The sequence below is a fragment of the Pseudopipra pipra genome, chromosome 24 (genome assembly GCF_036250125.1).
Source record: "Pseudopipra pipra isolate bDixPip1 chromosome 24, bDixPip1.hap1, whole genome shotgun sequence".
NCBI classification, from domain to species: Eukaryota; Metazoa; Chordata; class Aves; order Passeriformes; family Pipridae; genus Pseudopipra; species Pseudopipra pipra.
Window position 1 is genome coordinate 6475243 of NC_087572.1, and position 15194 is coordinate 6490436.

At 48.5% G+C, this 15194-nt stretch overlaps 1 protein-coding gene across 5 annotated transcripts in view; it reads left to right on the plus strand.

Annotated features, from left to right (window-relative positions):
• The window catches only part of SCMH1 (Scm polycomb group protein homolog 1), a 70311-nt gene that overhangs the window by 5026 nt on the left and 50091 nt on the right, over positions 1-15194 (plus strand). For 4 of the 5 annotated variants that reach the window (XM_064635229.1, XM_064635231.1, XM_064635232.1 and 1 more), the window contains exons 2-3: positions 10473-10579; positions 13549-13632. In XM_064635229.1, coding sequence (XP_064491299.1) covers positions 13608-13632 — 25 coding nt within the window. In that variant the 5' untranslated portion in view covers positions 10473-10579; positions 13549-13607. Of the gene's footprint in view, positions 1-9282; positions 9304-10472; positions 10580-13548; positions 13633-15194 lie in introns of those variants that run through there. The other variant, XM_064635230.1, reaches the window with a different exon arrangement.

Here is a 15194-nt window from a genome sequence, read left to right on the forward strand (position 1 = left end):
GCACCCTCTGCCTTCTCCCCCACGCCGAGCCCTGTCCCCCCGCGCTGGCAGTGCTGGGAGCGTGGGGCTGTGTGAGCAGCGAGTGGGGGGACAGCTGGTGTTCCCCCTGCTCCTCCCGGCTGTGGGAGCCTCCCTGCCTGCCCTGGCTGTGTCCCTGCCTTTGCCTTTCCTGCCCAGGTGGCACCCATAAGGGAGAAGAAACTTCTGCTCTCTCCACGTTAGTTAAGCGAAGGCACGAAGAGCAGGCAGAAGAGCTGATGGAGTCAGGACCGAAGAGGAAGTTGTACCAATTCCACTTTCTAAAAATAAATCCAGTGACTGTTCCCGCAGCCCGGAGACTGCTGCTCCCTGCATGCTGGCTGTGGTTGCTTTGGGTTTTTTTTTTCTTGTTCCAGCTAATCTTAAAAAAGATGCTGCAGTCCATCAAAATAGTGCAGTGGCTGTGTGATCAGAGAGGTGCTTATGGAGAAAGTCTTGTGGTTTCAGTGTTTCTAGAAGTGACCTTGAAGGATCGCCTACATGTAGTGTTTCCTAGAAGCTTGTCTAAACTCTTCTTAAAGATTTTCAATGATGGTGATTCTGACTTTTCCTCAGCAATCCATTCCAGTGCCTGACTATTCTGAGATTAAGAAGCTTTGCTTGATTTCAGGCCGGTATTGCTGCACTTTAACCCCATCATTTCAACATTTCACCTTCTCTTTGGCAGGCTAACAAAGAGAAGAAAAATTCTGTAAATGTAAAAGCAATCGTTGTGCAGGGTTTGATCTTCCTCTCTGCCTTTCCCTTCTGTGCTCAGAGAGCATCTGCTGGCTCTTGGGCACTGCTGTGGATTTAATGACACATGTGTGGCAGCTGGGCAGCCCCAGTCCCAGATCCGTGTGTTGTGTTGGCCATGACTAACAGTCCTGGATCTGTGCTGATGTCACGGAAAATGCGGTGCACGAGGTGACATGGGTTTTATTAAAATTGTATATCACAAATTCCCCAGTTGTCTTATACTTCTGTAGCAAAATGCATGTCTTGAACATTTAAAGAGTTTTAGTTAGTGATACATTTTATGAAGATGTCATTAAAAGTCATTAGTCATTAACAGTCATTAAAAACCGTTAGTTCAAAATGTTGTTGCCCAGAGAAGCTGTGGCTGCCCCATCCCTAGAAGTGTCCAAGGCCAGGTTGGAGGGGGCTTGGAGCAACCTGGGCTAGTGGAAGGTGTCCCTGCCCATGGCAGGGCTGCAATGGAATGAGCTTTAAGGTCCCTTCCATCCCAGGCTGTTCAGTGATTCTGTGTGTGCACACACCAGCTCTCCAGACCTGTGGCACTGATGAGAGGTACCTGGCAGTGTCAAACTCCCTGCTTTTCTCTGGCTGCAGGCCCAGGGTGAGGCAGCCCTGACCCAGGAGCTGGGATGCTGCATTTGGGCTGGCATGAGTCCAACTCAAATTTTCTGGTGTCTGGGGAGCTTGTGCCTGCCTTCAAAAAGGCCATGGAGACATCCTCCTCATCAAGTGGTGTCCTAAGTTATTAGTCACACTCTTCAAGGAAATAACTCTTGAGGCAGTATGGCATCAGTGAAAAGTATTTTCAGGTGGGATCTCTGTTAGAGTGTCAGCTTCGGGTGGAGAACTGAGACTTGCTGATGTAGTGAAGGGCCACCAGCCATGAAATGTTGTGATTGTTGTTAGTTTACATCTGTGTTGGAAGTGGTTCCTAGTTCAGTAACTGGATAATACATGGTTCCCATGTTGTTCCCTAGGTGATGGAAATTCAAATCTTTTGAGTTTTGGTGCTTAGCATGTCCTTGTGTGCAATAAAATGTTGATTTTTTTCTGTAGCAGAGTCCCTGCTGTGCCTGATGTTATGTCCAGTTGACACCATCCAGAGGATATTATCACTGACTGGCAGCAGGTATCAGCTCTATCCAGCGAGGCCACCACCTTGGTGCTTACCTGGAGCCCTTGACTCCTACCTCGAGGGCAATAACCCCTGGCAGCTGGCCCATCTCCCGACTGCTCCCGTGCCTCCAGAGGGGAAGTGCACGTTGTCATTTCCACAGCCCCAGCCTGGAGGGGTTTGGGTGGCTGTATCCACATGTCCCCAGCATGGCAGGAGGTAGTGGCTCCCTTGGCAGTGAATTGCTGTGCCTGGAGAGAGCAGGAGGAACTACTTCCACTTGGGCATTGTCCAAGCCCTGCACTGTAGATCTGGGCTGTTGTTCCAGCATTACAGTGAGGCTAAGGGATGGCTTTGGAATCTTGGCTCCTTGTCCATCACCCTGAGCTTTGATCTCATCTTGTCCAGTGCTGGCAGAGTCTCCAGTTGTGTGTGTGGCAGTGTCTGTTCAGTGTTATCCTCTGCCTGCCCAGAGGACTCGGAGTGTTCCATGACTGCTCAGTTATTTCATATCGTTGTCAGCTGGAAAATCTGTAAATGCCCTGTGATATTTTATGGCTTTATAAGCTGTACAAAATGTCCAGCAGGTACTTGAATGTCGAGCAGATACAGTCTGTAAGAGGGCCTTGTTTTCATTAGCTCGTTGGCAGACACTGAACATACTTGCAGAGCTGCAGGATGGACTTTTGGTTGCTTGTGGTCATGGTTTGTTGTTTTTTTTATTGGCATCTACTGCGTGTTGTACAGAAAACAGTGAAGGGCCTCAAAGTATACTTTTTAGTTGTCCAAACTCTTGGCCCTTCAGGAATGTAAAGCAGCCTAACAACTTTTTCTTTCCATAATTAACAGCCATCTGTTCAGGGTTTCCTGCAGGAACTGGCTAGTGATTTTTCCTCTCTGGGAGTAATTCTCCTGAGATAATATTTCTGTGTACTGCTAGATTGTTCTTTCTTTTCTTATTAAAATTGACTGAAATTTTGATGGGCACTTGTTAGAATTTCTCTATATCAAGACTTTACACCCTGTAAAGGATCTTTCACCTATTTCAGTAGATACACAGTTTTGGCTCCTGGGATTTTAGCTCCTTAAGTCATAGACGAGACCAGAGTTATACACAGGATAAAAATAGCAAGCAGTAATTAATACCCATCCTCAGTGAGCCTGGTTTCTCTTGACATGTTGCACTGCTGCAATTTCCTTTCCTTTTCCTAAGAAACAGACAAATTAATATCTCTCTACATGAGTGAGAAAATAAAACAAAGATGCTTGTTTCCTGCCCTGACACGCCATTCCCTTGGGGTACAGTGAGTTTCTGGGAGCTGTTCTCCCGGGCAGCCCTTTGCCTTGGCAGGCTGCTGCTGGGCCGGAGCAGGCCAGGCACCAGGAGGAATGGCACAGCCTCTCCCTTCACCCTCCCTGACGTCCCTCTTTCCCCCTGTGAGGGCTGGATTATCTCTGTCTCGGTGCTCCAAGTAGCAGAGACCGACTCCTCTTCAGCTCTAGCAGAGGTAAATAAAGGTTTTGTGGCTCTGCTCCATACCCTGAGGGTTTGGATATTTTATCTTTCTCATTTCTTTAGCAGATGGGGCAGATCAGTAGGAACTGTTTCTCATCTGTCCTCCGTTTGCACAAGAAGAATCAGTTACTGGGAGTGCTGGAGGGGAGAGCTTGACTGTGAGTCTGGCTCTGCTGCTTGGCAGGGAGACCCTGCGTTTTGTCACTCTAAGGATAGATTTTTATATATATATATATATATATATAAAAATTTTTTATTTATATATAAAATTACCTTTTTACCTTGCCTTCTCTGAGAGAGCAGGTTCAGGAGGGCAGAGAGAGTTGTATTTGGAAGGTTTGGGAAGGTTGGCTGTGTGGCTGTTCAGTCAGGGATGGTGGTTTGTATATGGATCTGTGAAGAATTCAGCCTTGAGTGTGACTGAAGTCGTGGGGCCCCCACCCCTTGTCAGTAGGGACATGCTTGTGTTGGTGCTGGACCCCAGGAAGTTAAGAAATACTTAACTCCAGGGAAGGTTGTTCCTTTGTGCTGGATGAGGGAAGAGAGCACCTTGCACACTCCAGTAACATGCTCAGTGATTGCTTTGATGCCATCAGAGGCTTCAGGATGACAGTTTTCATCCAGTGTATTTTCCCAAGGGACGTTGCTAAGCATTCCATTTAATTGTTAGGATTGGTTATAGAAGGAAAGCAGAAGGAAAATGTAATTGTAGATGTATGTAATGATCATCATCCCCCACATCTCAATATTTAGCTCATTAGAGAGTGGTGATTTCGTCTCTCACCTTTTCCTCAGGGCTGGATTGCTCTCCTCTGCTCCTGGAGCTCTCATCTCCCTTCCTGCCGTTTCAGTGGAAACCTTTGCCCCCATGTGTCTGTCCCTGAGGATCATCCTCCTCCCCTGTGCTTGTGAGGTACAGGATATTGTAAGGGACTGGGTCATCTCCTTCCCGTCTCTTTCCAAGGTTTTCCTCATTTACATTTCTGTTTTGTCCCCTAATTACCATCCCTTTGGTTTTTTATTCCCCCTCAAGCTGCCTTTCCTTGCTTATGGTCTCCTGAGGATGTTCTGCTGAAACTGTGTCAAACTGACATTACTAGAAATAGTTAATGCAAAATCTTCTTTGAGGAGTTCTCACATCCTGCTTGCAGCATCGATGTTCACTCTGTCGTGACATTTCCAATAGAGACACGACTGGAAGTCAGAGCCCTTTCTGGATTGCCTCCTGTTTCCCCTTACTAGGGAATACATTGTCCTGGCATTTAGTTGTATTTATTTCATTAGTTAATATTACAAACCATGTATATATTTATCCACCTGATCCTCCCCTCCCGTATCTTTCATCCCATAAAGAGCTTATTTTTTAATAAGATACAGTCCAGTAGAGAATTAAGTATAAGGTTAATTAAACTTTTTTTTATAGAGGTATATATACTGGATGTTGACCTGTGCAGCATTTCCACACTGGAGCCCATTCTGGGGCCACATCCATCACATGTGTAACTGCTGTCTGGGAAAGCAGCCATGGTTGTCTGTGGGAGGGGGGCTCTACTGGCCTGTCTGGTGATGATATGGAAACCATGCACTGGTTTTTAATGTACTCCTGTTTAAATTCTTATTTAAAGACTTTGAAGCATCCTATTGTGTGCTTTTGTGTGGGGTGACTTTGTAACTGCCACAGGCAGAATCCCATTTCAAGGTCCCCTGTAAGCCATCTGCTTTCAGTAATAGCTCTTGGCTTTGGCTTGGGGCTCAGTGCACACTGAAACAGCCCCATTGCTGCAAAACTTCCTTTACTGCCTGCAGCAGTTTGGCCTCCCCGCTGTGCCCCCTGGGCTGGGCGTCCCCTTGGGGGGCTCTGCATCACACCCTGCCCTCGGTGGGCACCCTCCAGCTTGTCCCTGGGCAGTGGGGGAGGCATGACCCAGCCCAGAGGTGTGTGGGGTGCACCATATTCCACACCTCTCCATGTTCCTGGGATTGCCATGAAAGGAAACTCAGGTATGTGCAGAACTGGCCTGTGGCCTGGCCCCTGTTCATCAGGGAATGGTCAGAACAGGCTGGAATCAGGCTACAGTGGCCCGTGCATGATAATCTCCTCTGCTTCCAGGTGTCCTCAGTGGATGTTGGGTGCAGTGCCATGCCACTCTGTAACCCAGGCCATTGCTCTTCTAAAAGGAGGAGACTTGAACTTTTAGCTGTGTGAGTCGTGCTGACACCAAATAGCTGAGACACAGATGGTTCAGTGGCAGAAACAGCAGCCTAAGGCACACAGACTGACTTGCTTGCTTTGGCATGTTCTTGCCATATGGCACTGAAGTCCTGTTCTATATGGAACAGCAGCCTCAGCTGCCCAAAAAGCCAGTCCTCCCTGTTGGGTGCTGTTGCAGTGCATCTGGGAGAGCTCCACTGAGGTACAGTGGTGGTGCAGGTCAGAAATGTCTCTGCTTAACACCCAGAAACAGAGACCTGCTGCTTTTCCCTAAGCTTGTGCAGAGCAGTTTTGGACAGCCATGGTGCTGGTGGCCTCGTTTACGTGGGGATGTGGGACACAGGCATTGCTCACCCAGGGGAACAACAGCGACACAGAACCTCAGAGTGACTTCAGCAGCAGGACCAGCCATGAAGGGGTCGCTGAAATGATTGTGGAGCACAATGAAGCTTCCTTAACCTCAGCTGTGGTCACAGGGGATTTGTATGATTAGCTTAAGTCTGTGTTCATGGTGGGCCATTCCCTGTCCCTGACAATGGGAGGCAGCCCAGGCCTTGGCTCCAAGCCTTGAACATGGCTCTGCCAGGGGAGGAGCAGCACAGGATCCTCTGAGTGCTGCCCATGGCAGGGGGATTGGAACATGAGGATCTTTGAGGTCTCTTCTGACCCAAACCATTCCAAGATTCCATGTTGTCCTGAATGGGAAGGCTTTAGGTTTTGCACTGTTTTCTTTCTGTTTGAGGGAGGGGAATGGGTTTGGGTTCTAAGAAACAAACCAACACTAGTCTTAGAACAAAAGCAGTTCTGATTTTTCCCCAGTGTGTGGATTTCTTACAGCAGTCAAGCCCCATCTTTCCAAGGGGGATTTGAGGGGCTGGAGGGCCCACTCCCCTCTCTACAGAAATGGCAGCCGTGGAGCAGGATGACTGTAACTCCCAGCTCGTCAGTAAATATGTCCGTACTGAGAAGATTCATCCTGTTAAGGGGCTTCCTTTAGCAGACTCGAGCCAGATTATCTCACCTGGCTTTTCTTGTAAGCCCTTTCCTCTCTCAGTTCTCTCAGCCTGGGTATCCTGTTCCTGGAGTGGGCCAAACTTGTCTTTATTGCAGCCTCTTGAGTCTTCATGGAGAGCCAGGTCTGTTCACAGTGATACACATCAGGATATTTCTGGTTTGAGCCAAGGCCCATGCTGAGGGTTTTTTTGATAGGGAAGGAAACCTTTACTGGAATCCTGCAAGGTTTTATTTCATTTCCTCTGCAGTCATGAGCAGTGGTAACTGCTGTAGGTTCCCTCATGGTGATGATTCCTCCCACTGGTCCCTGGTTTTCACACTCATGCTGAAGGCGATCCCTTGAGCTCAACTCAGCAGTGTCTGATGGTCCAGCTGCCACTTTCTAGGAGGTTGACCCATCTCCTCTCCCTTCCACCCTGAAGGTGTTCAAAAGGAAGTAATAAAGTTAATATTTTTATTGTACAGACATGATCTATCCAAGTTCTTCACGTGTTATTGTCTTTTAAAATATGTGCTCCCCTGAGACTTGGCTCAGGGGCTGAGGAAGTGTGTTACTTGTGATCACATCTTTGAGACACCTCAGTGTGTTAACACAAGAATGTGTTTGTGAGGAGCTTGTCGTGAAGTCTGGAGTTTATCAGTCCACTTCTTACATGGTAGAAAGATAAAATTAGTTCCAGAGAAAGAGAGATGTTGGAAATTACACAAAATCCTTCTGGTAGAAAGAGGAGTAATGGTTTGCAGCCATCAGGTATTTCAGCTCACACAAGGGGATCAGTACTCCAGATGGAAATACCAGCATTCATTGTACAGTACACCTCCCCCTGATCAGGGGAGGTGCTTCCAGAGGTGCTGTAGCTTCATCAGCCTTTGTTTGGAGTTGCCAAAAATGTGGCTTTGCACAGACAAGGAGAATTAAAACTCCACTCTTGTCCAGGAGGATGAGAACAGGGAGATGGAAGGAAATTAACTCATTGGTCAAGAAAACTTCTGACTCCCCTCCTCAAACTCTGCAGCTGCTCCACTCCTGAGAGTTTCCTTCAGGTCCCACATAAGCATTTGTTTGGCATTTAGGTTTAGGACTCCTTGCCTGCATGTCTGGCTCCAAGCAGGCTGGTGCTCAGTCCTGGCAGCTGCCTGCTGGTCTTTGGCTTCTGCCCAGGAGAGAGGTCAGTCAGCTCATCAGAGCATCGAGAGGAAAACCTGGGGTTTGTGGGTTTAGACCAGCAAAAGTTCTGGTGTCCACAGGTTAGGCAGAAATCTGAGTCAAGTGTGCTGTGAAAACCAAAAGTGATCAGAGGTGTCAGATCATGCACTGACAGTCCTCTCATTTCTCAGGTAGGCTGAAAGTGCCTTTCTTTCTCCACCACAGAGATTAAAAATGGCAAAAGATGTTAAATGAGCAGGCTGAGGTTGGAAAAGGTTCTTCCCCCAGAGGCTGGTTGGGCACTGCCCAGGCTCCCCAGGGCAGTGGGCACAGCCCCAAGGCTGCCAGAGCTGCAGGAGGGTTTGGACAACGCTCTGAGGGCCAGGGTGGGATTGTTGGGGATGGTCCTGTGCAGGGCCAGGGATTGGATGGATGATCCTTTTGGGTCCCTTCCAATTCTATGACTGAATGATCTGCTTATCATGTGTCTGTGCTGGTTTTCTCATGGGGTTGAGATGCCACTGGATGCTCCCATGTAACCCATGGTACACAGATGGGCTTCCAGAACGGAGCTGAAACAGGACCTGGCACAGCCAGAGCCTCCAGCTGGGAGGTTGGAATGGCAGCAGCACCGTCACCCACGATGGGCAGGAGCTTACAGTGCTGCCCTGGCATTTCCTGAGGGAATCATAAAGGACAGCTCTTTCTTGCTGGAAACACTAATTGTGTTTGATGGAAAGATGACTGTGAGGGAAACCTCAGCTGAAGCAGAGGTTACATGGAAGGGATTTTTACTGGCTGCAGTGGTCATGGTGCTCCAGACCTGTGCTTTCGTGAGGAAAAAAATCAATGACTCCAGGCTCTTTGCATCCTGAGAAACCATCAGGATTCTCTCGTGGCTGTCCCATGGGATTTCCAAGAAGCGTCATTCTCACAGTCCTCTGGCAATATGCACAGTTCCCTTTTTTCCCCCCATCCTAATCTGTGGCGTATGCATCTGACCTCATAAAACCATTTTTCAGCTTCACTGTTGGTAGTTTTCTCCCTCTCCTCTCTGGAAGCCTCTGGCCTGCTGGCAGCAGCATTGTCCAGCGAGGTTTGAAGCTTGGCACACTGTCAACAAACCTTCAGCTCCCCTTTCAATCAAACATGGTAATGCTGAGATCCAACTTGGATTCCATCCCAAGGTTCACCATAATCATCCCTGTATAATAGGAAGTCCAAACAACCCCAGGAAATAATTCAGATGTGACTGGTGCCTTGAGTGGAATAAAGAAGTGCCTAGAAGAGACATTAAGAGCCTCAGCTTTAACTCTTTTCATAATTATGCGCTCCGAAGGAGCGGAGGCTTTGGAGATAAAGGGATTACATGCATCTCATGAGGTCTGCAGAGACGGGACAGTGTCTTCTACCCACATTTTCTCATTTTTGTTTTACTGCCATTGCAGTTGCCACATTTGGGGGAAGAATGTTGCGGAGCAGGCTCCCCTCTAACCCTGCAGGTCCCTTCCAATCTGGCACAGGTAAATTGAATCTGTCTCCCCTTAGGGATGAGCTTTTGGAAGAGCCTGTTGGTAAGAGCAATGGGGGTGAGAGTTTAATTGGATTAAGATGCATTTCAGCGGTGCTTGTGCTGTGGGCTGTGCTCTGTGGCTGCCGGAGGGAGCCACGCTCAGAGCTGGGCATGCCCTGGGATACTCTTCCAGCCCTGGCTGCCTTTCTGCTGCCCAAGGAAAAAGGCCATGCCTCAGAGGTGTGGAACTCGGTGTAACCCAGCACAGGGGTCACCAGGGTGTGAACAAACCATGTCTCAAGCTGGTGTCCTGCCTCCTGCTGTGAGCCGGTACCCACAGCCAGGCAAGGGCTTGGCTTTTCCTCACCAAACCCAGCAGCCAAGGCAGGGGTGTGATGGGCAGGGATGTGATGGGCAGGGTCCAGCTGAGGCAGGGATGTGATGGGCAGGGATGTGATGGGCAGGGTCCAGCTGAGGCAGGGATGTGGTGGGCAGGGTCCAGCTGTGCACCCCACCTTCACTCAGCTCTTGCTTGGGGTCTGGGTGCCTTTGGCCTGGGCATCTCATACTTTGATACCATTATAAGTGCTCATTTGCTTTTCGATGTCTTTGTCATTTTTAAGGTTATTTAAAGGTTTGCTTCTCTTGACAACTTCCTCCATGACAAAGTTGCACATCTGTTAGTTTCCAATAAACATTTCCTTCTCCCTGGTATATACTTGGGAGTTTTTAGTTTTGTAGGTTTGCTCTGCTGCACTGGGAAGGGATAATTTGGAGTCCCCAGTTCACTCCCTTCATGCTGCTCATTATTTTATGTGCCTCTCATGTGATCTCTCTCCTTTTCATTACTAATCAGGTCTAGTCTTTTCAATCCTCCTTTGTGTGATAGTTTCATTTTACAAAAGCTGAACTAGTTTCTATCAGCTCAGTTGATGTGATTTTACTCATATCAAAGGTGTTTAAGAGCCGCAGTCCCGTGTACTCACTGCAAGCTGAACTTAAATTGTGTCAAGTTCTGCGCTGCTTTGCGATGGCAAGTGGGAATGTTTGTTACAGCTGTCTTTAAATTTAAATTTGGATGTTTTAAATGAATTAAATATGAACATGAATAATGCAGCTGGTAACGTAGCCTTTCTGCAATTAAATGCAAACTTTTTCATTTTGTCTCTCTGCTTTCAGGTTTTGCTATGCCGCAGTGTTTGTACTGACTCTGCTGTCTTGGAGGAGTGATGGGGAACTAGAGCCCATGACAGTTCAGTGGAGCCCTTGGCACTTTTGATATCTCGGTGAGTGAAAGTTATTTGAAACTGTGGGAAAGGCACTTTATCTGCTACTAAAGGCAGCAAATCAGTTGGCCTTTTTCCATTTTTAAGGTAGCATCCTGCCGAAACGAATTTGCACATTGATCTGTCCTTTCAGGCTATAAATTCTGGAAACCAACACTAACACTGTGGTCCGTGCTTGGGAGATTATCTTGATCTCCACAAGCAGGAGAAACACAGCTTTTGAAAACAAGGGGAGTTTTAACTCCGGTGTGAGTTCTGTATAATTGTCAGGTTCTGGAGATGGAGCATTGCAGTGTGTGCTGGGCTGTGGGAATCTCAGAGGCTTTGTTTCATGCAGCAGTAAGATTGTGTCCTTTGTGCCATGGGCCGAGCCAATGGGTCCCCAGCAGCGGCATGTTTGTGTCTGAGGTCGTTCCAGATCTGTCTCTGTGGATGGATCATTTCCCCCCCTTAGATACCAAACTGTATCTCCTACTATTTAGTACTTCCACGTTTTTTTGCTCTGCAGTGCCTGAGAGGAGCAAAGGCCCTGTCCCTTGGTACCACGGTGCTCCTGTCCTGCAGTGCCCTGAGTGCCTGTTCTGCCAGTCCCTTTCTTCCCTCTGCACTGAAATCTGTCCTCATTGGGGCATTTCAGCCTTGGTGAAACCTTTACAGTGATCCCTCCTGCCTTCCAATCTGTTGTCAGGGAGATAAAATCCTTGGGTGTTTCAGGTTGGAAGGAGCTTAGGGAAGCTGTCTGTCCAGCACCACATGCAGAGCTGGCCTGACTTTGAAATCAGACTCAGTTACAAGGTTAGATCAGGCTGCTTGGGGAGGCAGCTGGTGATATTTGGAATATCTCCAAGGGTGGAGATTTTACAGCTCCTCTGGACAACTATAAATTACAATCAGTGGGAATTATCAATTCCCAAGCCCTGTGTTAGTAAAACCCAGGGGCAGCAGAGGGGCAGCTCTGATCTCTGCTCTCTGTGACCAGTGACAGGACCCAGGGGAGTGGCTGGAGCTGTGTCAGGGCAGGCTCAGGCTGGATCTCAGCAAAAGGTTCTTCCCCCAGAGGCTGGTTGGGCACTGCCCAGGCTCCCCAGGGCAGTGGGCACAGCCCCAAAGCTGCCAGAGCTGCAGGAGGGTTTGGACAACGCTCTGAGGGCCAGGGTGGGATTGTTGGGGTGTCTGTGCAGGGCCAGGGGTTGGATGGATGATCCTTTTGGGTCCTTCCCAACTGTGACTCTGCTCCACCACCTCCCTAGGCAGCTCATTCCAATACCTGACAGCCCTTCCTGTGAAAAAATTCTTCCTGATGTCCCATGTGAACCTCCCCTGGCACAACTGGAGGCTGTTTCCCCTTCTCCTGTCACTGATTACCCAGGAGATTGACCCTACCTGGCTCCACTGTCCTGTCAGGGAGCTGGAGAGAGTGAGAAGGTGCTCCCTGAGCCGCATTAGGGTTATTCCCTGCCTGAGAGTGGAGGGTGCAGGAGTGTACCCTCGTCTCCAGCCACAGGCTTCCACAATCCTGTGTGTGTAGGTGCTTCAGAAAGTCCCACAGACAGAAGAGGGGCAGTGCCAGAGATCGCAAATGCTTGTCTGGTGCCTTTATGTAACACCTTTCGGCCTGGGTTTTATGTCTGGAGGACTTTTCCTGCCAGACTGCTAGTCTTTAATAAAAATGAATGAAGAAAATTATGAAAAGAAGCTTTAAATGTTGTAAATAACCTTTCACATGTAGGTTACCTTCCACTATTGAAAGGGAAAGAAACTTTACTCCTTTCACAAGTGTGTACAGACACACACAGTATTTAGAAGAGAGCAATAAGTGACTACTGTGCACCTCTTGATTTGGATTAAAAAACAACCAGGGATTTTTTTCCTTTAGTATTTAATTCCTTCCGTATTTTTCTTCTCAGAGTATTGCTCAGTGTTGCAAGTAAAGGCTGTAGTTTATAGTGCTGTTACAGAAAATTAAAGTCTTTATTTCTCTTAGGTTTGGAAAAAGCTTGGTTTTCAAAATCCCAACTTCTTGCCAAGTTGGAGCTGTAAATAACCCTTTAAGCAGCGACTCGGCACTGTGTCCTGAGACAGCTTCCTGTTCCATCCTCCTTCTGACTGCCCCACTGTGAACAAAATGGAGTTATATTGACACAATTAATCTTTCATTAGTTAGTGGAGTGTCAAAACATGCTTTTCCTGCCTTTCCCGAGGGCTTGTTTGTGGCTCAGCCATTCATTTGGATATTTTCTGGCAGGCCTTGTGGTGAGGCTCGGTGTGTGCAGCGGGCACTGCCCTGGGAGAGCGGCTGTGCCAGGCACTGAGCTCCCTCTATGTGCCCAGCACACATCTCCCAAGAGCCCCTCCTGATTCTCAGGAATATTTGCTTATAACAAGAATGCAAACGCTTCTATTTGTTGGGGACAGTCCAGCCAGTTTTCCTCCAACCAGGAAAAAAGAATTTGCAGCACAACTTGGACACTCAGGGCAGTGCTAACAGCAGAAGTATTTCCTGGATCATTGTCCAGTTTCTCATCCTTATTCCCCAGAACTTCTATGAGCAATTTGAATTGCAAGTGGAGAGCTGGGGATTGCTGTGCTGCTTTGCCAGAATTAATGTTATGTTTCCATGTGTTTTCTTTCATAAATCTCCGCTCTGCTTCCCTTTGTTAGTGAGTGGGAGCAGCCTCTCCTTCCACACACACGCTCCAGACCCACTGTGGGGTGAGCACAGAGATGGGCATGTGCTCTTTGTGCTTATTTATGCTGCTCCTGCTGCCATGAATTTGAAGTTGTCCACAAATTGGAGGAAGTTTTGTAGTTTCAGGGGGTGACATGAACTGTGAGTGCTCTGTGCAACCCTGGGTGACAGAGCATGTGCTTCCTCCTCTGTAGGATGAGTTCCTTCTCTGTAGGATGAGTTCATGGTTCAGTGTGCTCCAGAATGGGGAATTTTCTCATCTTTATTTCTTTTGTCCTAGACACCTTCAGTTCTCTAAGAGCAAGCCAGTTCCGGGGCAGGACAGCAGCAGGTGGTAGAATGCGGAAACCAGGCCCTCAGAAAGGTGAGCGGTGATGTTGGGCACAGCCGAGGGCTGGTCGGGAGCTGGGGTGCGGTGTCAGCAGCGAGGGTGCTCTGCAGAACCCACGGCACACACCATCTGCCAGTGCTCCCAGTGTGAGGCAAACTGGCTCTGCTGGCACAGGCCTCCCCCTTCTAATGAGGCATGAAACCAGGGACCAGCCTACCTTGTGGAGAGGAAATCTGTCCCAGGCTCCCTCGTGTCCCTCGGCCCTTCACAGCCGCACACGTGCTACCTGGGATGTGCATCCCCAACAGAAAGGGTGCAGCCGAGCCTGCTGCCTGCAGCTGAGCTGCTCTGGCTTCTTGTGCTTCACAGAACTATTGATTTCCGTTGGTGTTGTGCCCTGCCTGTGCCTTGGGCTGCAGTGATCTCATCACACGCTCCCGGGGCTGGGGGAAGGGAGGGCGGGAGGACAGAGCATCCTCCGCAGCTCTTTGTTCACATCTGCTCCACACTCCCAGGGTTTATTGCAGGAGATTTCTATGCTCCATTTCTCTCCTCCCTTATTTTTTTTAAGTGTCTCCGTTGCTTCTGTGGTGGTTCATCTTACGGCAGCATTAGCCTCTTCCTAACACTGCTTGTCCTTTAATGAAGTGAAAATAAATGAAGGAGAGCAGGGAGTGGGGAGACCCTGCTGCGAGGCAGCTGGAGGGCTTGGCAATAAAGGAGGCAGGTTGATTAGTCAGCAGTGTGGCTGTGGACTGGGCTGACTGGATTTAGCCTCATACACAGCTTGTTCTCTGGGCTCATGGAGCCTGGTGCCTCCAGCCAGCCTGGCTGTGTGCCCTGTGCTGCCAGTGCTGTGACATAGGTTGCAAAGGCAACACCTGCATCGTGCACACGTGGGTTTCTGTCCTACTTACCTGCTTTTTTAATAATGCATTGAACTTTCACTGTTTCTTTGTCTGCAGAAATTCTTGTGTTTCTCTCTCTGCTGCTTTTGTATCATGCTTAATGAGGATTTTTGCATGTTAAAGGTTAAGAACAAAATGTACCTTCACCTGCAGAGTTTGGTGAGAGGCTCCTTTGAGTACACAGATGCTGTTAGAGCTGTCCTGCAGCACTGAGGGGAGCCTTACCCACCCAGGGGGCTCTTTGCTTCTGACTTAAATACTTTATGTCCTTTATTCTCGCTTTCTTAGGGAGGTGGCAGAATACTGTCCTTCATGGTAATGCATTTGTAGGAAGGGTGTCCTTCAATCCTTTTCATTCATTTATGTCTCTCCAAGGAGGTTCTTTGTCTGGTCTGTGTCTGGTGACACTGTGGCCACACTCCATATGTCCCTCATGTTCATTTAAGGGATGCTGATCTGGCATCCCTCCGTTGGGATGGAGGCTGTTGGAGGCAGGGGTGGGCATCCCCTGCTTCTTGCTCTATCACTTTCCAGAACTGTAAAACCTGTATGCCATCCTGTCCACTGTGCTAAAAAGAGCATGTCAGGAAGAGAAGATTGCAAAAATAATTGTCCAAAAGCAATTCCAGACATGTTAAGACACCCCAGGTCACTCCAGCAGCAGCTCATGGCCTGCCTCTTCCAGCT